The sequence below is a fragment of the Eubalaena glacialis genome, chromosome 2 (genome assembly GCF_028564815.1).
Source record: "Eubalaena glacialis isolate mEubGla1 chromosome 2, mEubGla1.1.hap2.+ XY, whole genome shotgun sequence".
NCBI lineage: Eukaryota > Metazoa > Chordata > Mammalia > Artiodactyla > Balaenidae > Eubalaena > Eubalaena glacialis.
The window spans coordinates 108246923-108273795 of record NC_083717.1 but is presented as its reverse complement, the minus strand read 5'-3'; the positions used below and the strand labels follow the sequence as shown (position 1 = coordinate 108273795).

The window sequence follows — 26873 nt, the reverse complement described above, 5'->3', positions numbered from 1 at the left end:
CAGGAGCATCGTCACTGTGATTAATGATTAACACTCTTCTCAGAGCCAACAGCATGATACCCTTGAATGACTAGAAAACAATATCTATTCACAGGGTGTCTGTGATACCAATGCAGCCCCAAGATTGGGAAAGTCACTGAATTTGGAGCTGGATGCAGTCTCTGAAATCATCCAGCTAATTTTTGGAGGGCTGAGAGGTAAAGTGATTCAGTCACTTCCTTAGTTGGCTGACCTTAATCTGCCTGAGACAAGCAGCAAGGGAGCTGAAATTGAGGTCAATTTTAACTGGTAATAGAGGCTGAACTATGGGCTGCCCAAGCCCCTGATGGGCCAGTTAAACTCCCTGGCTTTGTGGCTCAAAGCAATGGTTATAACTAAATAAGAGAATTTCCTTAGTCATTCTGTAGGGTGGTGATTCTCAGAGTGGGCCAAAGAAGGGCTCTTTAAGCCCTTAAGATGACCCTGAACTGCATTCTCTCCTTTTGAGTCCTTCAAATGACAGCAAGTTATTTAACATATAACTAAAGACTAAGTCACCTTATAGATCAAGGCAGTTAACTGGAATTATTAATTAGTATCCTTAAATTTGAGAGTTAGTTGTGTTTACTGAGAGCTCTAATTAAGTTTACTAAGAAGTTTAGCTGTTGCACAATGCTTAGGAACATTACAAAACGCCTAACTGAGCTTTGGAATTTCTGCAATTTTGGAAAACGATGCCTTGTCACCAGTACATTATCAATGGAGTCTTGAATAGGCTTTGATTTTCAAGCTACTGAGATTCTTGCCTTTTAATTACTAGTTACTGCTAGTTTCATGTCATCATTATCAGTCTGGTTTGCTATATGGGTGGTGTGTGATGCAACTGGATTGTCAAGGATACAGAACTGCACCAATAATAACTTTGGCTTATTATTTTCAAGATGATGCATTGTGATTCAAATATGAAATATTCACAAACCAATGGCTGAAGCAGATACAAATATGATTTCTCCATTCAGTGACATTTCACTGGTGGTGTGCTGCTCATTAATTTATGCTATTCAAATAACCTGCACCATATTATAGAAGGCAAAACAAAAATTACTGTTAACCTTATTGAACATAATTTTATCATATAGCATCATGGGTTTAAGCTCATGTTGTTCTCTTATAAAAGTAACTAACAGGTAAATCATACATGGTATTAGCAATGAGCACAATGTAACTTGTTTTTATTGCTTCTCACTAGTCTTTATCAGCCAGTATTTTTTTGATTTGAAAGTGATCAGTGAAAGGGAAGACAAAGATAAAAGGAAGTTTGAGAAACACTGCTTTAGAGTAGTGTTTAACCTGACTGAGGCAGGAGGAACATGGTGCCAGAAGAGGCTAAGGGGTATACTCCTCTTTCCAATACCCAGACTTGCACTTTGAGTCACAGTGTTATCTGTTTTACTGTTATAATGGGCTTCCATATAAGACTGTGTTTGGGAAAAAAAAAGTGTTCTTCAGTGTTATTTCAGTGAATGAATGTGGTCACCACACTGTAATGCATGTAAAACAGTGTTTAAAGACACATGTATAAAAGATATTTCTAAGACTGCTACTTGCTTGGGAAGTTGAGAACAGTGCGGTTCCTCTACCAGAACAACTACTGATCTGGCAAGAACTGTCTGAAGCAATTATTCTGGGAACTCAGAGTCGGGACAAACAGTTGCAGTGTCCAGAGGAGTGCTTGACAAAAATGAGGCTAGTAAATTTCAGTGAATTTTGGCATTCTGTGTAGTGGTTACCATCCCTTATCCCCCAGCCCCACAGCAGGTAGCTATGGGGGTGGCTGCCCACAATCCTGATGCAGCATGCTGGTGCCAAAGTGGGCAAGAGGGACCTTGTCTTCAAAAACTAGGGTTGTATGTTTAGTTTTGCCTGGCAGTTCACTGAGGGGCTGGCACAGAAACTGACCATTGTTTCAGCTCCCGTGGGCTGAAGCAGCTTCCTTGGCGGTGATGGTAGTAGACGGGATTTAAAGAGGCAGAATAGTCTTTATATCTTTTCTTCTCTTTTTTTTTTTTCTTATTGCATCCAGGCATTTAAGGAAATCTCTGTCAGTTACTGGCTGACCACAGAGATGATGGAACACAGACTTCAGTGAACACACAACGAATAGAGTCTTTGCAAAAATAGTTTGGAAAAGTCACTAAAACAAACAGATAACTACAGCCTTTATCAAGCAACAATGGTAATTCCTGGGATGTGGTAAGAATCTGATTTCCAGAGTTATTACATTACAATACTCAAAATGTCCCATTCTCAACAAAGCTTACAAAGAAACAGAAAAGTGTGGCCCATTCACAGGAAACAAAAAAGAGACTGACAGAAATCATCCCTAAGGAAGCCCAGCCATGAGACATAATAAACAAAGACTTTAAATTAACTCTCCTAAATATGCTCTTTGAAAGAAACCATTAACAACAACAACAAAAAAAACCTAATGGAAATCAGGAAAGTTGCAGGGTATAAGATCAACAGACAAAAATCAGTTGTGTTTAAATACACCAGCAGGGCTTCCCTGGTGGCGCAGTGGTTAAGAATCCGCCTGCCAATGCAGGGGACACAGGGTTCGAGCCCTGGCCCAGAAAGATCCCACATGCCGTGGAGCAACTAAGCCCATGCGCCACAACTACTGAGCCTGCGCTCTAGAGCCCGCGAGCCACAACTACTGAAGCCTGTGCGCCTAGAGCCTGTGCTCTGCAACAAGAGAAGCCACTGCAATGAGAAGCCCGCGCACCGCAACAAAGAATAGCCCCTGCTCACCGCAACTAGAGAAAGTCCGCGTGCAGCAACGAAGACACAATGCAGCCAAAAATAAATAAATACATACATACACCAGCAATGAACAATCCAAAAAGGAAATTAAGAAAACAATTTCATTTACAATAGCTTTCAAAAGAATAAAATACCTACGAATAAATATAATCAAGGAGGGAAAAGTCTTGTACACTGAAAACTACAAAACATCACTGAATGAAATTCAAGCAGGCCTAAGTATAGAAGGCATCCATGTTCATGGACTGGAAGACTTAATACTGTTAAGAAGGCAACACTCTCCAAAGCAATCTATAGATTAATGCAATCTCTATTAAAATCCCAATTGCCTCTTTTGCAGAAATGAAAAAGCCAATTCTCAAATTCCAATGTAATTGCAAAGGACCCCATATAGTCACAACAATATTGAAAAAGAAAAAGTTGGAAAGCTCTCATGTTACAATTTCAAAGCTTACTACAAAGGTACAGTAATTTTAAAATGTGGTACTAGCATAAGGATAGACTTATAGACCAATGGAATAGAATTGAGAGTCCAGAAATAAACCCAAACATCTGTGACCAATTGATTTTCAAAGTAGGTGCCAAACTATTTAATGAGGGGGAAAGAACAGTCTCCAAAAATGGTGCTGGGACAACTGGAAACCACATGAAAAAAAGAATGAAGTTCTACCTCCTACCTTATTCCAAAAATTAATTCAAAACAGATACACAGCCTAAATATGAGCTAAAACTATAAAATTATTTGGAAAAAACATGGGAATAAATCTTCATGATCTCAGATTTGGCAACAAATTCTTAGTTTTGATACCAAAAGCACAAGCAACAAAAGAAAGAAACATAAAATGGACTCACACATCAAAGGACATTATGAAGAATATGAAAACACAACTTATAGGAGGAAATATTTGCAAATTAAAATCTAATAAGGGTTTAATATCCAGAAGATAAAAAGAACTCTTACAACTCAACAACAAAAAAGATAGTGCAATTATAAAATGGGCTTGGGATTGCCATATATACACTAATATGTATAAAATAGATAACTAATGAGAACCTGCTGTATAGCACAGGGAACTCCACTTCGCTGTACAGTAGAAACTAAAACAACATTGTAAAACAACTATACCCCAATTAAAAAATTAAAAAAATTAAAAATAAAATAAAATAAATGAAAAATAAATAAATAAACAAAATGGGCAAAAAACTTGAACACACATTTCTCCAAAGAACATATACAAATCTGTAACAAGCACACAAAAAGATGTTCAACATCCTTGATCATTAAGGAAATGTATATCAAACTGCAGTGAGCTACTATTTTTCACCCACTGGGATCGCTTTAATTAAAAAACAAAAAGCAAACAAACCAGAAAATAAAAAGTGCTGGTGAGAATATGGAGAAACAGGAGCCCTCATACATTCTGGTGGGAATGTAAAATGGTGCAGCCATTGTGGAAGACAGTTTAATGGTTCCTCAAAATGTTAAACATAGGATTACCATAATGACCCAGCATTCCACTCCTAGGTATATATACCCAAGAAAAATTAAAATATATGTCCAACCAGAAACTTGTACATGAATGTTTATAGTAGCATTATTCATAATAGTCAAAAGAGGGAAACAACCTAAATGCCCACCAATGGATGAATAGATTAATGAACTTGGGTATATACATACAATGAAATATTATTTAGCCAAGAAAGGAATGAAGTACTGATACATCCTACAACTTGGATGAACCTCAAAGACATACTAAGTGAAAAAATCCAGACACAAAAGGTCATAGATTGTATGATTCCTTTTATATAATATATCTAGAATAGGCAAATCCATGGAGACAGAAAGCAGATTATCAGTTACTACAGAATCGGGAAAGAGCGGGATGGAGAATGATTATTTAGTGGATGCGAGGTGTTTCCCTGGGGTGATCAAAAAGTTTTGAAATTAGAGAGAAATAGTGGTTGTACAACATTGGCAATACACTAAATGCCAATGAATTATACAAAATTGTATGTTATGTGATTTTCACCTGAATTAAAAAAAAAAGATTGAAAATCACGGTTACAGAGGATGCTCAAGTGGTCACTTTTAAAAAAAGTTTGCTAGTGGTGGTGAGTTTGCAAGCTCAAAAAAGTTTTAAATATATATTTCTTCTTACCTGAAATGAGAAGCTTGATTTAGGAGGCAGCTATAGTCATCAGGAAGCTCTATCAAACTATTTCTTTTTCTAGGGTACCTAGAAATATAATTTAAATGGCAATTTTATTTTATGAGTAAATAAGCCCAGATCAAAAACAGACCAAATAATAGAAGGAAGAATGTTTTAAAAATAACGAAAGGAGGGGAATTCCCTGGTGGTACAGTGGTTAGGACTCTGTGCTTCCACTGCAGGGGGCATGGGTTTGATCCCTGGTCTGGTCGGGGAACTAAGATCCCACAAGCTGTGTGACGTGGCCAAAAAAAAAAAACACAACAGTTTAAGGATTCATATTTGCAATCCATAGTAATGGACAACTACTGAAGCCCATGTGCTCTAGGGCCCGCTGCCGCACCTACTGAAGCCTGCGCACCTAGAGCCCGTGCTCCGCAACAAGAGAAGCCACCGCAATGAGAAGCCTGCACACCACAACGAAGAGTAGCCCCTGCTCACCACAACTAGAGAAAGCCCGCGCACAGCAAGAAAGACCCAACACAGCCAAAAAATATAAATTAATTAATTAATTAATTAATTAAAAAAAAAAAACTGTCCTTGAGGAAGAGATGGATTTTGATTAAACCATAACTTACGGGAGATAGGGGGGCTGAAGAAAAGTTTTGCTGGGTAGTCTCTAAGCTTATAGAAAGGAAGAGATGGGGAGGAGGGAATAGTTCTATTTATATCTTTATTCTCAAAAAAAAAAAAAGTGGTTTATATGAATACTGTCACTACCCTCTCATTTTAATACACTAGCAACTCCAAGAAGCCTTTTAACAGGTATGCACTAGCTTAAGGAACAGGTGCTGGTGGTGTCAAACAATTTAAGAGGGAAAGGACAGCCACTCCAAGAAAAAAATCAACTGTATGAAGAATCAAATTTCCAGCAAAGACCTAACAGAAATGTAAGAAACAATGTGCTGAGTGAGAATGAAGACAACAGACTAGAAAGCATGCTCATCAACCAACTACTTTTGGAAACACAACTTGTAGATGGGGAAGGATTGAGAAGTAAAACCAACCTGACTATGGCGCTTTTTTGCTTCAAACAGTTTAGTAAGGCAGGGTCTGTACACCATCTATATGGGGAGCAGAGAGAAAAAGCCAATGGGTCATCACAACTTCAGTGGAATATTCATGGAGCCATCCTCTCCAAACCCCTCTGTCCCTTCTTTCCATGTGCCCTCTGCTAGACTTCTTTTACCTTACATCTTGTCCCCCTTTCTTCTCCCTTTTTCTCCCCTTCTTTTTTCTATTTACCCCCCACTTTTATTAATTTCTTTTTTAAAAGGTTATCTATTACTAGAAATACAGAAACAACTCTGAGTATTTTAACAAGAGGGAATTTAATACTAGGAATTGGAAATAAAGGTGACAGAAGGGCTGAGAAGCCAACCAGGAGTCAAAAAAGGCAAGGCAACCCAAAGATTAGCCAATAACAGGAAGCTACTACCCTTCCCAGGCTGGAGGAACAAAATAATATTTTTGGAGTGGTTTTGTTGGAGCTCAGGGTCACTGGTGGATGCTAGAACTACAGTAGACTTGTCTGGTGGGAACTAGATGTTCTGACATCCAGTAGAACATCAGGAGAACTGACAGTAGCCACTGTCAGGGATGCCCCACAAGGCAGAGAGAGGTGGCCTAAACACAGGTTTCTCTCTTCCTCCTGACCTCCAATATCTTGCCAGTGCCTCCCACAGGCTGAAGCCAACAGACGAGGGAGACCGGGAAATATGGCCTACAGAGGTCAGTCTCCTGCCTTTCAGAGCAGACAATGAGGAAAGGCTTTGAGGCAAGCAGAGCCAGGAATGGTACAGACTTTGTTTCAAAGTTCGAATTTTTAACATTAAACTAGAATAGCAAGTTAAAAATGTATCGACTCCAACAATATAAAAGTAAAATTAGTATAACCTACTGTGATTGCATTCAACACAAAGCATGATACTGATTTTTAATTCATTTTTATCACACTGAAAATCAGAATACCTCATGAGAAATGAGAAAACACAGAAAAGAACCCAAAAGAAGAGGTAAGAGCGCAGAGAAAGGTGTCAAGAGATGGGTGGACATTCACACAAATCCTGACATGGGCAGGCAGGGAAAAAGACACTGATTAAAGAAAAAGGAGAAAGAAAAAGGGTAGAAAATTGAAAAGACTAAAGGAAATCATGGGTGTGATACTGTGACTGATAACATTAAAAAAGAGACAAGCCCCAAATGGAAGTTACTTGTGCTAAGCCCACGTCCATCAAACCAAGACTTAACACCTAAACCTAATTGCAGTTTCAACCTTCCCCAGAAATGAAATCTTTACCCATCGGTCTGGAATTTCCTGGTCAGTACCAGTGACGTAATCTGCCTAACAGATCTTTTTGTCCCGCAAAGGAAGATGACCTTGCCTGAAATAATCCTTTTTTCATTTATGACTTCCTTGTCCCACCTCCTTGCTGACTATAAAAGGCTCCTTTCTACTTGCTAGATGGGATGCTGCCCATTCATGAATCATTTAATAAAGCCAATTAGATCTTCAAACTTAATTTTTTTAACAATAATAAATATATTTGGTCTCTGACCCAGTTCCTGGCACAGACGGGTCAGCACAACTTCAGCACTGAGCTTCCAAAACCCTTGGAATTTCCTAAGTGACGTGAGTGAAAAAGGTGTCTTTTGTTATGTTAACAAAGCGGCTTTTGAACAAAAGGATGAGGGCTGGTAGCCAGGAGAACTAACCACGTGACTAGAGGGTTGGAACTTTCAGCCTCCCCTTACCCACCAGCCTCTGGGGAGGGAAGAGGGCTGGAGGATGAATCAGTCGCCAATGGCCAATGGTTTACTCAATCACGCTTACGTAATAAAGCTTCCATAAAACCTCTAAAGGACTTGATTTGGAGAGCTTACAGGTTGGTGAACACGTGTCGATTCAGGGAGACTGGTGTGCTCAGAGAGAGAGGGTGGAAGTTCTGCTCCCTTTTCCTCATACCTTGCCCTATGTGTCTCTTCCATCTGGCTGGCCCTGAGTCATATCCTTTGATAAAAAACTGATGATCTAGTAAGGAAAACGTTTCTCTGAGTTCTGTGAGCTGCTCTACAGATTGTCTTTTGGTGAGCACAGGTGGCAACCTGGACTGTGCTGGCTCTTTCTGAAGTATGTGGGGATGGGGTCGTCAGTTTTATGGGACTGAGCCCTTAACCCATGGAATCTGACAGCACCTCCAGGAAGACAGAGTCAGGATTGAGCTGAATAGCAGGACACCCAGCTGATGTTGCAGAAGTACTTGCTGGATGCGTGGGAAAAACAGCCCGCCCCCGCCCCCACAACAAGTATTGGAATTGGATGCCAGAATCTTTAATGGGGGAAATAAAGTAAGAGTAACATGATGAGAACTGATTATTAAAATGATGGTATATGTCAATTATATCTCAAAAAAAAAAAAAGATGGAAAATGGTGGCAGCAAAGATAGGGTAAGGAGATTGGAGGTTTGGAGGGTAGAGAGTGATCAGAAGGGCCAGTAAGTAATGGGGTAGGAAGAAATTTTTAATAAAAAAAGACACACTTTTCCACAGGAAATTTACCTAGATACATCTTTGATCTACCAAATGACCTTTATTTCCTCCCCAGTCACCCTGCTGAGAAATGTGCTACCATATGAGATATGCTACTATTTGTAGCCCCACTTTGGGTTCCTCTGATGTTTAACTGTGACTGTACTGCTGCTTACAACAGGACCTACCCTCACTCCACCCACCCCCCACCCCATTTGAAACTGGGATGAGATAGCAGCTGTGGGGAAAATAAGCACCATGAATGGTAGTCATGGTGGAACAAGCAGAAACTCCAGCTGCCCATTGCTGCTGGTCTTATCCCCAACTCCTTATGTGTGTGAATTAGGAATCTCGTATATTTTTGTCACCCCTTCAAATGATGCTAATCAATCTAAAAACTTAGCAAATATTATTAATTTAACATTTCCAAACTGTATAATAACCCAATAATGATATTTTACCCCACAGTACCTCTGCAGGAGGGGCCTTACAGTATCCCAATATTTCTGGAAAAGCAGGAACAAATTTGTGGGTAAAGATAAATAGCTACAGAGTGCACTGTACTCTCCTTCTGCAGGATCTGTAAGGAAATAAAAATACATTTAATAAGTACATTATTCTTACCTGGTCAACAATAGAGTTTCTACATTGTTTATGCTCATTTCTATACTCTGTCTATACAGAGTATACTTTGTACTCTATAAAACTGTGGGTGACAAGACACAGTGATCTTTTTTTTTTTTTTTTTTTTTTACAGTGATCCTTTTAAATCTGATTGAGTCATTCTCCTGATCAGACTTCTCCAACATCAAACCACCACAAAAATACAAAATACAAAAGTCCTTATTGTGGCATAAAGGCCCTACCTGATCTGGACCTCATCTCCTACCACCCTCCCCCTGTTCAATAGGCTTCGGCCACTCATCTCTACTATTCCTCGACTATGTCAAGCAAAGCCTTTGCAGTTATTGTTCCTTCTGCTTAGGAATACTCTTCCTTCAATCACCCGCCCAGTTCAACCCTATCTCCTTTTTCAATGTCCCTTTGCTCAATATCTCCTCACAAAGAAGGCTTCCATGACTCTACCCCAGCATTCTCTACTCCCATGACCTGCTTTATTTTTCTTTGCAGCACTTATTACCATTTCACATTATACTATATATATTTATCTGTTTGTTTATATTTCATCTCCTCTCAATAAAAGAAAGGACTTTATCTTATCCACTGCCATACTACAGCACTGACTAGATAATATATGATTTTTTAAAAAATGAAAACAACAGATCTGTACTGACAACCACTTGGAAAGTAGCATCGTATTTATACAAAATCAGAACAAACCTACATCTAACAAACCCTACTGAACTGAGTTCAAGATATAGAACCCTCTTAAGGCTGACCTGAGAAAAGGACAAAAGAAAGAATCTCTGAGCAAATTTGATGACTCTTCCAAAATCATACAAACCTTCTGATTTTTACCCATACAAAGCCACAAGGAAACCTTCTCTACCTTGATGTAGATTTAAGGCAAGTAAAGGAGAAAGGAAATGATTCTGTTACTCAAATACACATAGCCTTGGTTTATCACAACAGGCCTTTCCCAGCAGCATTTTAACTCTTTCACAATAGATACAGTCATATGCTCAAAATTCAAGAAACAGAGTATATAATAAAAATTTCCTCCTACCTAGCCAAACAGTTCTCTTCCCTTAAAAGCAATCAATCTTTCTAATTTCTTGTATACCCTATCCATTATACTCTGCGTGCAGGCACATTTTGTAAGCTCAAGTACAAAATCTGTACATAGATAGGAGCCATGAATAGGTTTTGCAGACTGTGAGGCTAATCTGGTTTCTGGCCTCACCTTTTACCTACACCAGGGCAGGGGCGCACACATGTTTGGAATGAACACTGATGAAAGAGGTGAGGAATGAAGTGGTTTTGCCTGCTCTCACCTTGTATTCTTGAGGTTGAAGGTAACAAAAAAATTCTTTTATTTACTACTCTGTGATTTCATTTTCCTACTTACTGGTAAATAGTTCTTCAGGTGGAGTTACTCCAAGTAAATAGTGGAAAAACAATGCAGCACAGCGAAGATAAGGGATGATGCCATTCTTCAACGAGACCCATAAATACCAGCCAGGAATACCACACCCAATGCAGCTAAGAGGCAATAATTCCAGAACAGAACAGAATACAGATCAGACTAAAACCTAGACTGTAAACACATCCCCTTTCAAAAACATAGCTAAGCATTAAATAATTTTTTATCCATTTAATTTTTAAATATTTAAAACAAAATATTTAACTAGCTAAAGAAAACCACAAATCTTGCATTTTTTACCAGGTAGATGTTTAAGGCAAAGAACTACTTTTTTCTTTCTCCTAACCCTTGTAATGAAATGTGGAGCAAATATATTTAGCAATAACTAACCAAAGCAGCCAAGTTAGCTAAAAAAAAAAAAAAAAAGTTAATACTTTCCTGATTTCTGTATTAAAATTGGTGATTTGCAGGGCAGTGAAACTAATCTATATACCATAATCTTACAACATAAAGAGTGAACCTTAATGTAAACTATGGACTGTAGTTAATAACAATGTATCAATACTGGTTCATCAATTTAATAAATGTACCACACAAATGCAAGACGTTAATAATGGAGAAATTGGTGGGGGGAGGGAGGAAATGGGAACTCTTTGTACTTTCTATTCAACCTTTCTGTAAACCTAAAACAGCTCTAAAAAATAGTCTATTAACATAAAAATAAATATACACGCACACATATTCAGTACTTAAACTAAAAAAAAAAAAGTTGACTGGCGAAGAAGATGAAAACAAAGAGCAGAACGTGGCAGCAGATGAAGTGCAGCAGAGCACTCTACTGTACTTTTGGTTTTAACCTCTGCGTTGCCAATACACTTCACATATTATTCACAGCAGCCTTAAAAAACCTCTAGGTAGTTAAGTGTATTAACTGTATGAATTGCTTTAAAAGGGCAACCTATTTTCAACTTCTTACATTTATTTAAATTCTAACTGCTGCATATTGTTAAAATTCTATCATCTTTTGCCTATGTTCCCATAACAGTTTACAAGAGTAAAGATGTGTCAAAACTTGTCTTAGACTCAGAAACAAATGAATGGGTAGGTTTTACCTGTTGTTATTCCAAAAGCCTTTTAACTGATTTTTAAAAACTGGAATTAAAATGGTTCAAAAGTTATACTGCCAAACAACTGAACAAAGATGTGGAATTATAAAAACAATACTGAAACAGACTGGACTAATGGACTGTTACTCACCCACTTGTATACTGAGAAACTTCTGCCAAGAAAGAAGATGCAGAACGAGCCTCTTCGCTCTCTTCTTGAATTTGTGCAAGGGGGAGGCCTGAAAAAGAAATTCTGAAAGATAAGTCTATGAATTTGCTATTCAATTTATCGATTAAACCTCAATTTCATGGTTCCAGGAAAATAAGCAATGTCAACTCAACTGAAGTTCTTTCCCTTGTTCTCAGTCTGAATTGTTGATCCTGAATATTAAAACTGTTACATAAACTTTATCAGTATGTTAGCTAGAGAAACAAATAGGGCAGAATCACAGCCTTGCTAAACATGATGTTTAATAAATATTTACCTCATTATAACATGACCAGGTAAATAAATTAGTGGTCATCTACCTGCTCGGGGTTCCTAGCTGTCCTGGCTAGCAGGCAGAAATTCAACCTCTAGAAAGGAAAGTAGGTTGCTGTTCTGCCTTCTTGCTCTAGCAAAGAGACACATAAAAAGAATCTTGTGGGGTTATTTTCCTCCATAATCTATCCTTAATCTTTAGTAGGACCATCCTAAACCTTTCCAGCAACTGCCACCTCTCCCATTTAAGTTAAAATTCTGTGTAAGCCACTGAAGTTCCCTGAGCTTTAGTTTTATTGTATTAAAATGGGGATAAAAATGCCTACCTTCAGTCTGCTGCGAGGGATGGGTACAGCACATTTGAGTAGTACTCTCTTGTTTTAAAAATATTTTGTTTATCCATTAATTCATCTGAAAGGCCACAGTTAAAATTACCCTGAGTCTCTTACCTTGAATATTGCCAGTTCTTTTCCTTTTTCAATTAAGGTTTCTTTAGAAAATACACTTTTTTTTTTAAAGGAAAATATACCATGAACTCATACTGATATTTCCAATTTAAATGTAAGAGTTCAATATTTGTATATGACTATTTTTTCAGTATGAGGTAAATTTTACATGCAATAAAATGCACAAATATTAAATGCACCATTTAATGAATTTTGACAAATGCACACACCCATGTAACAAGACCTTTTTACATTAATAAACTTTATTTTTTAAAGCAGCTTTAGGTTCACAGCAAAACTGAGAGAAAAGCACAGATTTCCCATATACCCACTGTTCCCAAACACCTACAATCTCTCCGACTATCAGCACCATTCACCAGGACTGGCACATTTGTTACAACCTATATTGACACATCATTATCACCCAAAGTCCATAGTTTACATTAGAGATAATTCTTGCTGTTGTACATTCTGTAGGTTTTGACAAATGTATAAGATGTATTCATTAGTATAGTATCCCACAGAGTAGTTTCATTAAACCCTAAAAACCCTCTGTGCTCTGCCTATTCACCTCTCTCTCCCCTAACCCTTATCAATCACCACCGGTCATTTTACTATCTCATAGTTTTGCATTTTCCAGAATGTCATATAGTTGGAATCATACAGTATGTTGCCTTTTCAAATTTGCTTTTTTCACTTAGTTATATGTATTTAAGTTTCCTCCATGTCTTTTCATTGCTTGAAAGCTCATTTCTTTTTAATACTGAAGAATACTCCATTGCTTGGATGTACCACAGTTTATTTATCCAGTCACAAGGACATATGGGTTGCTACCAAGTTTTAGCAGTTATGAATAAAGCTGCTATAAACATCTGTGTGCAGGTTTAGTGTGGACATGGGTTTTCAGTTCATTTGGGTAGGTGCCAAGGAGTGTGACTGCTGAACTGTATGGTAGGAGCATGTTAGTTTGGTTAAGAAACTGCCAAACTGTATTTCAAAGTGGCATGGACTTCATTCCTACCAGCAATGAATGAGAGCTCCTGTTGCTCCACATCCGTGCCAGTACTCAGTGCTGTCAGTGTTCTGGATTTTGCCCATTCTGATAGATGTATACTGGTATCTCGTTGTTGTTTTAATTTGTAATTCTCTAATGACACCTAATATTAAACATCTTTTCATATGCTTATTTGCCAACTGGATATCTTCTTTGGCAAGGTGTCTGTTCAGGTCTTTTGTCCATTTTTAACGAGGTTGTTTGTTTTCTTACTGTTGAACCTTAGAGGAGTTCTTTGTATATTTTGGATAGCAGTTCTTTACCAGATGCATCTTTTGCAAATCCATTCAACCAGTTTGTGGCTTATCTTCTCACTCTCCTGATAATAATCTTTTGCAGAACAGAAGTTTTGAATTGTAATGAAGTCCAACTTACCAATTATTTCTATCATGGATTGTACCTTAGGTGTTGTACCTAAAAAGTCATTGCATACCCAAGGTCACCTAGGTTTTCTCCTATGTTATCTTCTAGGAGTTTTATAATTTTGTATTTTTACATTTAGGTCTATAATCCATTTTTAGTTAATTTTTGGGAAAGGTGTAAGATCTGTGTCTGTGTCTTGCATGTGGATATCCAGTTGTTCCAGCACCATTTGTTGAAAAGATTATCTTTCCTCCATTTGTCTTTGCTCCTTCGTCAAAGATCAATTGACTATATTTATGTGGGTCTATTTGGGGGCTCTCTGTTTCGTTCCATTGATTCATTGGTCTGTTCTTTCACCAGTACCACACTGTCTTGATTCCTGTAGCTTTACAGTAAATCTTAAAGTCAAGTAGTATCAGTCCTCTGACTTTGTTCTTCTCCTTCAATACTGAGTTGGCTATTCTGAGTCTTCTGCCTCTCCATATAAACTTACAATCAGTCTGTTGATACCCAAAAAATAACTTGCAGGGATTCTGACCAGGAGATTATTCGGTTTTTACTTAACTTTTCTGAATTTATTCTTGTGTGTCTTCCTCCTTATACTGAAAATTTGGTTCCCAATGACATTAACACAATCACTTATTTGGTTTAAAAATTGCCTAAAATAATTTCAAAATAACAATATTAGTACTACTGATACCACTAACGGAGTTCAATTTAAGATTTTTTTTTGTAGTTCTTCCATTATCAGAATATATCCTACTAGGGAAGTACAGTTGAAATACTGTTTTTTAAAGTCACTTAAGCAATTATTTTCTTGATACACTTGTTAGGTTCATTTGTTGTTTTCAATTGTCAAAAAATTATTTTCACCATTTAGATTTTTTTTTTTTTAGTTAAGTATAATTAGGGTTCTAAAATCAACTACATTAAAAAGACATTCACAAGAGTCTTTGCTCAAAGTATTGTACTCTTTACTTTGTCCTAGAGGCAACTCTTTTTAATTAGTTTTCAGTTTATACTTCTGTTGTTTCATTTATTAAAAAAATAAGCAAGTATGAATATATGTAAGCATGTATATGCATGAATACACATAAAATACTTCACACAAAGGTATATACTAAAACTAGTGTTCTGTACCCTACTTTTTTCACTTAATAATATATCCTGGAGATCACTTCTTCAATAGATCTTGTTCATTCCGTTTTATAGCTGCACAGCATTCCGTTATATGGATATACCATAGGTCATTCAACCAATCTCCCAGTTTTTTGCTATTCCAAATAATGCCACAATGAATAATCTGTGCTTATATCCTTTCATATTTTTGCCAGTAGAGCTTTGGGGTAGATTCCTAGAAGTGGGATTGGTGGGTCAAAAGGTAAATGCATATGTAATTTTGCTAGATACTGTTCTAAGGTCACTTTAATTATCTGTCCTCTAAATTATTTGAACTTTCAGTAGCCTTTATTGATCACTGATACTCAAAACCCAATTTTGCTTTCTATTAAGAGCAGAGTTTAAAAGGACAACTATACCACAATTCCATATTATATTACTCATGTATCCTCAAATGAACATTTGTCCAAAAAATATTTATTGAGTTCTTACTGGATATAACAAATGTTGCTAGACACTTGAAGCTTATGAGGGAAGATTTTGAAATTTGAATGTTCCCTATTAAAGAAACAGTAGGCATGGAGGAGCCGGGAGAAAGGAGAAGCAGGGAAAGGAGTGGAACAACAGTAAGATATAACTATAAAATAAGACACTATGTGATAAATGCTATAAAATGAACAAAGTACTATCATTCTAGCTGGAGGAATCAAGAATGTTTCGTAGACAGGCTTATCAAAAGGCTGAAAGTATTTAGGTAGGGACAAACACTGGAGAGACGGAGAGACTAATCCTCAACCCTGAGATTGGGGAATTTGAAAAAAAAAAAAGAAAGGGAAAAGCAGATCCAAATGGTCTCCCTGTATACCTAGAGAGCAGCTGCAAGTTAGAGAATCAAGTGGTTGAGCTAATTATTCCTGTCACAGTTCTTCTAACCTTTCCGTTTAAACAGCATCCGTAAAGAAACAAATGAACAGTCATTCAATAAGAGACATAATACAGAACTTAGAAATATATAAAATGATTAATCACAAGCATAATTAATTTTGCCAATAAATCATGGGCAAATGTTATTTACAGTTAACAACTGATGGGAGCTTTACCTGTGTCTGTGGTAAGAAGTATCTGAAGCATGTGTGCCATGGTGATCAAATGGAAGAGATAAAGGTGGTTATAGGAAGAACTAATTGATGAAGGCTGCAGATCAACAGCATCATCCCAATACAAGGATGGGAATGCTAACACAGTACCCACCTATGAGAGAAAATGGACATCAACATGGGTAACAACAAAGACCAACACAAGTTAATCTCATACCTAAATGTAAAGAACACCAGATCCTGCACTGTTTGTGTGTTTTTTTTAATAACCACCATATTTTTCCTAATTATTCAACAAGATATTTTATAATATAATATACCATAAATAGAGGACAAATGTCATCACCAAACAGATTTAACCCTTTGCTGGGTCTACTTATTCTAGTTCTAGGTAGTGGTCTCAACCCTGCGGTTTTAGAAGATTCAACGTTACAATCACTTGGGGAGCTCTTAAAATAACACTGATTACACAGGCCCCACCCCAGTCCAATCAAATCATAATCTCAGGTGGTAGGGCCCATTTACCAGCATTCTTTTCAAGGTTCCCCCAAGAGATTCCAAAAGATAGGGTGACAACCACTGGGTAGAGGATACTGGCTAACCTTGCATCCACCTTGCATCCACAAACTCCATGCTCCCAACTTCACCATGGCTCTCTCTAGAGAACTCGCTTTGAAGGAATGCAATCTTCACGGGGATTGAAAAGCTGTGCAAGAAACTCACAAAACAGTTGCCACCCAACCATAGGTGTTTTGGGGGAAGCCTGGATGCACCCATGGCCTGGTCCCTATCACGAATAATTAATGATTTTAAGACAGCTCACCCCATCATTCACCGCTTAGAATGTAAACAAGATGAGAAAAAGAGGAAGGGGGAAAATACATTATTAGAAAAAGTTTGCTTGTATAGACACTAACTAAATATAATCAACTAGAATAAGACCTATTACAAAGTAAAGGGTAAATGTGGTTTCATTTTTAAAGTGATTTTCATGGTCTCAGTCAAATCTGTATCTATTTGTAAATGGAATGGACAAAAGAGACTAAACTTTGAACACTGATAATTTATAATCTTGAACAAAGAGCATAAATTTCAGTAAGGAAAAAACACAAAATTCTAAGCTTGAGTGACTGAAGAAAAAAAATTTACTGAACACTTACCAAAACATGAAATAGATCTACAGATAGAAGGCAAGGTGTAGCTTCTGATTTTAGGTTAGGAAGAACAACTAAAAAACAAAAAAACCTTAATGTAATTCAGTCAGTCATATAGCAATGTAGTTAAATATAATGCAAGATATAAACATCTAAAACAGAAATTTAACAGGGTTATAATACAGAAACTGATAAACTGGTATATCACACCTTTAAGATATGGGAACCATAATTAAAGATAAACTAAACTGAGAAAAGGCTCTAAAAAGCCCTGGATGTAATTTAATGGTTGAAATATAAGATACAGGGGCAAAGGGTAAATAAACTAGGATGACTGAAGTAAGAAATTGTTCGATAAGTATTTGCTGAATGAAAAAGAATTCCTTTTATACAATGTTCCCTACCACTTTTTCCCCCCTAACTATGCATTTCTAAATGTTCTGTGATACATAAAATACGTGAACAAATTTGGGGTTCGGAGCAGGGAGAGCATGAGAAGCACTGTAAATGAAAGGAGTATGGAGATGATCCTCCTGAATTAAAATTAGATAATGGTTTGTATGGACTGATGAATGGAAGGAAATGCAGACAGCTCAAAAACTTTGTCTTTCTGATTTGATCAGTCTCTAAATTTGGAAGTCAGGGAAAGAGTGACAAGGAAGTGAAATCAAGAATTCAAAACAACAGTAAGGGTTTTGTATATATAAAAATGAGGGAATTAATTTTATTTCAATAAAGCTATTATTTGTTTAAAATTCAGACAAGGTGTATTTCTTAACCCCAAATCCAAGATTCTAAACAAAACCATAAAAGTTAAGAGCATGGGCTTTGGAGTCAGACAGAAATGGGATGCAGTACTTCCTGCGACTATTTGTCATAAGCAAGGTACTTGACTTCTCTAAGTCTACAGTGTATACGAGATTGTTGAGAGGTTCGTTAACATGTGCATTAAAAGTACTTATCCTGAGCTTGGCATACAGTAATCGATAAACGTTATTAATATTGGCTTTAAAAAACAAAGTGATAACAGGGCTCTGCCATTAACTAGCTATGTTAATAGCTAAATAGCTATAAATAAATAAATAAATCTTCTATTTATGCTAAATTAAATATCTCAGCAAAACTTATGTGATATAGCAGGAAGAGCATAGGTTTTATGGTCAGGCTTGGATTCAAATATTAGTTCTGCCTCTTTTTATGACCTCGGTCAAGTCACATAACTTCTCTGTGCCTCAGTTTCTTCATCTGTAAATCAGGAAAATGATAATTTCCTTGAAGAATGGCAGTTCGAAGACATGATTATATAAAAAGATCCTTGTACAATGCCTGGCACATACATGGCAGTGAGCATTGTATTTCCTGTTGCTACTGCAGAATCAACATGTTACAACAATATTCATCACCTTTCACACAAAACAGCTCTCTATTGTGGACTTCCTGGACTTCCCTATTTCTCTCAATAATCTAGTTACTCATTTTAGTTCAAAATCTTGCCTCCACCCATCACAGTTCCCTCCCTAATTTATGCTACTACATGCAGATGCATGTTACCTTTAATTTTTCCTTTTTCCAATCCAACCTATACAATATCAAATTAACTTTAGAATATTATTGCTCAAAATGTTTCAAAAATTCCCAATAACCTGAAGAATAAAGTTCAAACTTCTCATTGGGGCATTTAAGATCCTCTATTTTTATCAAAACAACTTCATGCTTCTCTATCTATAGGTGCCACTACTCCTATCAAACTTGCCTAACTTGAACATATCACATGCTTTCCTATCTCCTCAATCTCTGTTTAAATTGTGCCCTGGGCTTAGAATGCTGTCTCTGTTCCTCTCAACTTATCTTTATGGACCCTGTTAGAGGAAAAAAACAGCAGAGCCCCATAGTGATCCCTTCCTGTCTCAATTCTTGAAGCATGTATTCTTACCATACATCTGGCATTTGGCTACATTATAATGTGAGTTTTCACAGAGGTTCTGCTTCTTTAATTCAATCATAAGCCTTACAAATGGCAGGGACCATATCTTATACCTCTATACAGAGTTTATAGCCCTAACACTTTGCAAATAAAGATGTTCCTGCTAATAAATTTTCACATACCAAACTTTTACATAAAGGCACAAAGCTACATTACAGAGCAAAAGCACATCAATTCTATTAGTTACTGCCAATTAGAGATTATGCACTATTATTTCAGTTTCTGCTATCTGTGATGATGTTAAATAGTCTCCTTGTTTGGTGCTTATTTTGAGGTGTTTTAAACATTATAAATCCCATAACATGTGATGAATGTAAAAGCAGGGAGACTATTTGGAAGTGCTGGTAAAACAAGGTATCCAAATTATAACTGAAATGAAAAGAGATACCAAAAAATTAAAAAACAAAACCAAAATATTACTGTGCAAATAGGATAAACTGTTAACAATAGGAAGAGGTCCTAAGAACAAGAAGCATGTGTAACACGTGCAAAATTCTGGGCCTGTGCAACTAACCAATAAGAGAAAAAGTAAATGAAAAAACAGAAAAAATTTAAGTATGTAGCTAGGGAACAGCATTAATATTAGATTCTTATTAGCATGAGATTAATTCAGGAGATAGCTGGAAATTAACTTGAAGATATAAAACTTGGCATGGTAAAAGTTCTAATGAAATTTAGGTGGCAGATTTGGATGGAGCCATGGAACCCCCATGTCATTAGAGTGACAGAAAGCTGCCCAGGAAGAGCTCCCTAAGAAGCTTGTGGGAATCAACAAGGAGGAAAGTGACCTGTTTCAACAGACTTTCAAGGTAAAGTAACTGGTCAATTTTGGGGAAAAAAGCCTGTTAGATCAGCTAGAAAAAAACTATGCCTGGCTTTAAAGCTTAAAAAGACTGAATGACTCTCTTATTTGGTAGAAACATACCTAGGAAGTGCAAGCTTAAACCTCTTTACCTGTGACATATTGAACTTATGAATAAAAAGACTTACAAAAACAGTCTTTTTTAAGCCTGACCTATTTAGACACAAAGGAGCTCCTGTAGTACAAATACCTAAATGGAAACGCAGACAACCAAAATGAAAGCCAAATCATTCTACTACTGTATAACCTCTAATCCCTCTTTTTATTTTTATATTGAGTACCATATGGGCTTAATTTCTAGCTTGTTAGAATCTAAAAAAAAAAATCCAACTCAGCTGTTATAGCCTGTCTCTCAAAGAAAAGGGCATGCATGGACCTACAGTCTGAGATGACCACACTTAGCACTTCTATTATTTTTATATGACTTTGATACACACCAGCAAAACTAAACATATTTTTAAATGATCTAGCCACATCACTGCTCCCTTTTCTAACCAGACTGAGATACAAGGATGTTAGTGATTGTGGATGTTGGTTCAAAAAAGCCCCTAGGTGGGTATAACCGATACACGTTGACAACATTTGAAAACACTTGGTTTTAAAAATAAGATTGCAGGTATTACAGGGGCAGCCATGTGTTTTGTTTTCTTTTTGTTTTTTCTTTTGTAAGGCTGTGGTAATGAGTATCCAAAATTAGTGCAGTGTGTTGTTTCCTAATAAAATACACTGCCAGAAATGCAATGGGAAAAGACACATAAATAACATAATAATAATAATTCAGAGAAGACTCTACCTGATAGAAGACGAATCAGATGTTTCTGTATCAGGACCTGAGAACAGGTAATCCTTTGTGCAATGGCAAACTGCATTAATGCTTTGAGACCATTATGCTAGATTGTAAGAGAGGGGAAGATAAAAAGATAAGGGAAGATAAAAGACCTAAGTCATTCACTGTAAAAACCAATCCCAGTCTGCAAGAATTAGTGCAGACTTACTATATACTTTACATTCTTGCAAGTTTAGTTACAATATTTTCAATACTTCTAAAAAGTTTTATGACTTCACCTCATTTTTTTAATAGATTTTCCCATGACAAAGAGGTATTAAAGATGTAATCATCTCAATTCTCATTTAAGTACTCATTTTCCCCAGAGTCATTCTCTTAAATGTCTGGCCTAAATTATTCTATTGAGGCCTGTGCAAATAAACGTATTTATAGAAATTCTAAAATGATGGCAGAAAATCACTGAATTCAGGGAACAGATCTTCTGCTTCCCAGATGGAAGGATGGGAACTATAGGGAAGCACATCGTGGACTCCAAGTCCCCTGTGTCAGCTATCAGATAATGAGAGAAATGGCTAGGAGGTAGGTGGTCTAGGGAATCCTGCTGCCCAGTTTGTTTTCACAGGGCTACTGAGCACATTTCTTAAGTACTGTTTTTCAGGGTCCCCAGTGTTATGAGGCTTGGGCCTGAGGCAGGAGTATAGTTATACAGAGTCAGGATCTGCCCATCAAGGAGTCATGGTTTAGTTTTATTCTTGAATTCAGTATGATGATTTATCTAGAGCTAAGCCAGCATTAATACTTAATATTACACGATGGTGCAAAATTAGTGAGAAGGAAAAATGTAGGAGAGACTAGGGTTCTGATTTGGAAATAAACAGAGAAGGGGATAAAAAGTAACCAAGTATCATCAGAAATCTTTCTGTGAATTACATTTAACCACCAAGATTGAGAAAACTCTCCAAAGTGTACAATGTTGGCCTTTCAGTCTCCTATGAGACTGAAGTAGTTTTTTTTTTTAACAGAATTCTGCTAACTTTTACAGAAAAAGGAGTGAATAAAGATTTTTTTAAATGATAAATTTACTGTGGACTCCCTAAAAAAGCATACCATGAGTTACACGTACCCTGTTGGAATACACATACCTGTCTATTTTGAAGTGCTCCAAACAAGGGTTTTCCTTCATCTCCCAAGAGGTTTTCTCAAAGAGTAAGAAAAACAAAAATGATAAATTCTGAATACTGCTACAATTGTATACTTGGTTTCTGTCTATCAGATGTTCTTTAACTAATCCTATTTTTGACCAGATGCTTTGCACTTTTCCCCTTCAAAATTTCATGTTTAAGTCTATGCCAAAATATCCCCCCCCCAAATTTTTAAAAATATTTATTTATTTCGCTGCGCCGAGTCTTAGTTGCGGCACGTGGGATCTTCGTTGCTGCATGTGGGCTCTTTTAGTTGTGGCATGCGGCACCGGGTCAAACCCGGGCCCCCTGCATTGGGAGCACGGAGTCTTAACCACTGGACCACCAGGGAAGTCCCCCAAATTTCCAAACTTTTGAGTGAGAGAATACTACAGAGGCAAATGTAGATCATTCACAAATTGCTACTACAAATAATAAAGTCCCTGAAGCAATCAATAAAGAATACCTGGGAAAAACAAAGCATTCTGGTTCATTTAACCTCCTTTAAAAAGAAAAATTTCTATGCAAATTTTTTTTCTTTAATTGAAGTATAGTTGACTTACAATATTATATTAAGTTCAGGTGTATAGTAATTTGATATTTTTACAGATTATACTCCATACAAAGTTATTATAAAATACTGACTATATTCCTGTGCTTTGTATTACTTCCTTGTAACATTTATTTTGTACCTAGTAGTTTGTACCTCTTAATCTCCTTCACCTATTTTGCCCCTACCCCTACCCCTCTCCCCTCGGGTAACCACTAGTTTGTCCTTTGTATCTGTGAGTCTGTTTGCTGTATTTGTTCATTTGTTTTATATTTAGATAGCACTTATAAATAAAAACAGTATTTGTCTTTCTCTGCAAAAAATTTTTAAAAAGTAATTTTTTTAATATAGTAACACCTATTTTGTTAAAAAATAATACATAAGACAGATGTAAGTAACCTTATTGCTCTTTTAGGTACTATTAAAAAACAATTAGATTTATAGGATAAAAAGATGAAACTGAAAATACCAAAAAAGCATGGGTTCAGAAATATATTTTGCCTTGTTGGCTAGGGTATTTATTACTAAATCACTCTTCTTTTCTTTTTTTTTTTTTTTAATTTATTTACTTATTTATTTTTGGCTGTGTTGGGTCTTCGTTTCTGTGCGAGGGCTTTCTCTAGTTGCAGCAAGCGGGGGCCACTCTTCATCGCGGTGCGTGGGCCTCTCACTATCGCAGCCTCTCTTGTTGCGGAGCACAGGCTCCAGACGCGCAGGCTCAGTAGTTGTGGCTCACAGGCCTAGTTGCTCCACGGCATGTGGGATCTTCCCAGATCAGGGCTCAAACCCGTGTCCCCTGCATTGGCAGGCAGATTCTCAACCACTGCGCCACCAGGGAAGCCCAAAATTACTCTTATTTTCACTGATCCTTGGCAGCAAACACATCTGTGAGAGTGGAAGGCTTATTTCTTATTTTCTTTTTGCATTTTTTTTAATCATGTATTTTTTCTTATTCTAGCTTTGAAGAAAGCAGAAAAAATAGAAAAACAGAACTGGCTAAAAATGGACAAAATTTTGGCTGATCTAGACACCATGAAACACAAAATGCGATAGTTAAAAAGGTCAGTATGAACTAAATCAAGTATCACCATGTTTAATTCTAAATGTAACCTCAATTTGCTGGTAGTTTTTTTTACCATTAGATACCAGATGTTTAACTGAATATTATATATTGTGTTACAAAAGTCACTTGAGCAAGTCTAAAACCTATTAATATATCTTTTCAGTTCAGTACTGATTTTATATTTGTAAATTTTATATTAAAATGAATATCACATGATTTATATACACATTTTTAAAATTTGGAGGATGTGTGGATCATATAACCACCCTATTGGTTTTGAAACAATTCCTGAACTGACATTTTATGGACTTTGGAATTAGTCATTAAACAAAACTTTGTTATTTCTTGGGTATTGCTTGGGAAGAAGTTTTGTTAAATAATCTGAGTGAGGAAGTACTAAATTCTTCAGAGATTAGTGCCTTTATCTCAGAAGGGCTCCCTCTTTTATACAACATAAGATATGTTATTCACAGACAAAGTGATCGATTGACAATATTTGTCCTCTTCTTCCATTCTCTTTGTCAGACCCTCTGTTTTGATTCCTCAACTATTTTTCATAACTGTGCCAACACATCCTGTATATGTCTCTCCACACCCACAGGGAGTGAGATAAGTTAGCTGTTTATGTACTAGGAATAAAGTACAGCATTATATCCACTGAATGGAAAAAGCCCTAGAGTGAAAACTATATAACACTCTATTAATCAAATAGATTCGAATTACTGTTACAGAAACACATATGAAGATTCAGTCCTATTCTCCAATGAATTTCTCATCTACTCTATAACAAAACTGTCACTTTTTAAAATGTTCAATGCCTAAATATAAATTTCCAATTCCTAATGCTTATGTTCCCAAAATAGTAAAGTGTAAAAGTACCTTCATTGGAAATCTGAAGATATTTAGTAGATCATGACTCCAAAAGAATGTTTTACATTTCATATCATATTGTTCAGATTCTATTTAAACCTCATCTTTTCCTTTTCTCATTTTATTTAATCATAGTAAATATAAACCTGTGTATTTATTTTTTACCCACAATTTAAGTCTGACAGGTTTGGAAATAACTTCTAAAATCTGTTCACAGAGACTGATGCTGATATCCAGGAAGGCTCTGTGAAAGAAGTGGCTTTGGACTTCCCTGGTGACACAGTGGTTAAGAATCTGCCTGCCAATGCAGGGGACATGGGTTCGAGTCCTGGTAGATCCTACATGCTGCAGAGCAACTAAGCCCGTGTGCCACAACTACTGAGCCTGCGCTCTAGAGCCCACGAGCCACAACTACTGAAGCCCGTGCACCTAGAGCCCGTGCTCCACCACAAGAGAAGCCACTGCAATGAGAAGCCCGTGCACCGCAACGAAGAGTAGCACCCACTCGCTGCAACTAGAGAAACCCTGTGTGCAGCAACGAAGACCAAACGCAGCCAAAAATAAAATATAAATAAATAAATTTATTTAAAAAAAAGAAGCGGCTTCATGCTACTTACTTCAAATCATGAAATAGTGTCTTATTACAAAACTATATTTAAATGAAGAAAATGTGGTAGAACCATTAAAAACAACTACCAGAAAAACTGGAAAATGAGTCTGAAACTGGCTTGGATAAAGATGACATGAAAGAATTACAGTTCTTAACTCTTTTTCATGTAGTACTCTATCTTGTGACTGTCATGAGCAAATATACTAATTTAAAAATCTAAGCAATTCTTCACTGCTTCACTACCCCCGGCTTTAATGAGATATATAACACTGTGTAAGTTTAAGGTGTACAACAGGGGTCCCCAACCCCCAGGTTGCAGACGGATATCAGTCAGTGGCCTGGTAGGAACCGGGCCGCACAGCAGGAGGTGAGCAGCGGGTGAGAGAAGCTTCATCTCCCGCTCCCCATCACCTGCATTACTGCCTGAACCACTCCCCTACCCCCTGGCCACCGGTCCGCAGAAGAACTGTCTTCCATGAAACTGGTCCCTGGTGCCAAAAAGGTTGGGGACCGCTGGTGCACAACATGTTGATTTGATAGCTACACTATTCTCTAAGAAGCGTTCAACATGGCAGAGAACTTGACAGTAGGCTTCCTTTCAGACTTGGTAGGTTTCTTGCTGCTAATCTGTCTCTCCTGACCACCTCAGTCTTCCTTTCTCTTTCCTGGTAAGTTTTTAGATGACTTTGGTTTACCTTTCTTTTTATCTCAAAGTGTAAAAGAAATAAAAATACTGGACATTTCTGGGTTGATTCTTCTTCCTTTGCTTTTCCTCTGATCTTCCAGTGTTGTAACTCTGCCATCTTTAGAATACAGCTTGCTTCATGCTGTCCCTTTCAAGTATTTTTAGTTTATATGCCCATTTTTGTAGTTAAAAGAGATTAATACAAAATATTCTAAGGCTAAATGGCATCATGTCACCTAATCTACTGATATACCAAGAGTCCTTAAACAAGTCAAAGTATTCCAGGCCATCACGGAAAAAAAGGAATAATTTTTGATCAATCAATGTTAATTCTGTTTCTATAAAGCTCCAAACTAGTTCTCTTATAGGCTTTACCAATTGCCTGGATAGTGAAAGCACATGTGCTCCAGGTCATCATGGGGATTCGAGGATCCGTTTCATCAGGAGGCACTTTCAATCCAATTCTATAAATTGTTGTGGCAAAGAGAAGGACCATTTCCTTGATGCTATTAGAATATTTTATCCTAAAAATAAAACAAGAAAAATGTATATTGATATAATGGTCTAGTAAAAGGGGCTACCTACTGAGAAGTCCAATTAAGTACCGAAGCAAGAATTTAACTCCTGTTGACAAAGTAAACTACCCTTTGTCAAATTAGAGATAAGAGCTGCTGAAGATTTATTCCTTAAGAAAAAATGGGAAAAGCAGAACTGTAACTCCTACAGGCAGAAAAATGTCTCCGACAAAATGGTAATGACCCAGATAACTTCTTATAAAAGATGCAGTAAATATTCACAGCAGAAAGGGTCCAGGTCCAAATTAAGGAACAGATTGGAGAGAGGATTAAAACTCAGAGGAAACAGATCTGACATAAG

General features: G+C 36.9%; 1 protein-coding gene across 1 annotated transcript in view; it reads right to left on the bottom strand.

Moving 5' to 3' along the window:
• The window catches only part of UBR1 (ubiquitin protein ligase E3 component n-recognin 1), a 151198-nt gene that overhangs the window by 5206 nt on the left and 119119 nt on the right, over positions 1–26873 (bottom strand). Inside the window, exons 35-44 of the mRNA XM_061180408.1 lie at positions 26373–26521; positions 22181–22236; positions 21045–21141; positions 17412–17479; positions 16255–16405; positions 11843–11930; positions 10571–10704; positions 9013–9121; positions 6020–6076; positions 4962–5039 (exon numbers count right to left, since the gene is read on the bottom strand). Of these exons, the coding sequence (XP_061036391.1) occupies positions 4962–5039; positions 6020–6076; positions 9013–9121; positions 10571–10704; positions 11843–11930; positions 16255–16405; positions 17412–17479; positions 21045–21141; positions 22181–22236; positions 26373–26521 (987 nt within the window). The remainder of the gene's footprint in view (positions 1–4961; positions 5040–6019; positions 6077–9012; positions 9122–10570; positions 10705–11842; positions 11931–16254; positions 16406–17411; positions 17480–21044; positions 21142–22180; positions 22237–26372; positions 26522–26873) is intronic.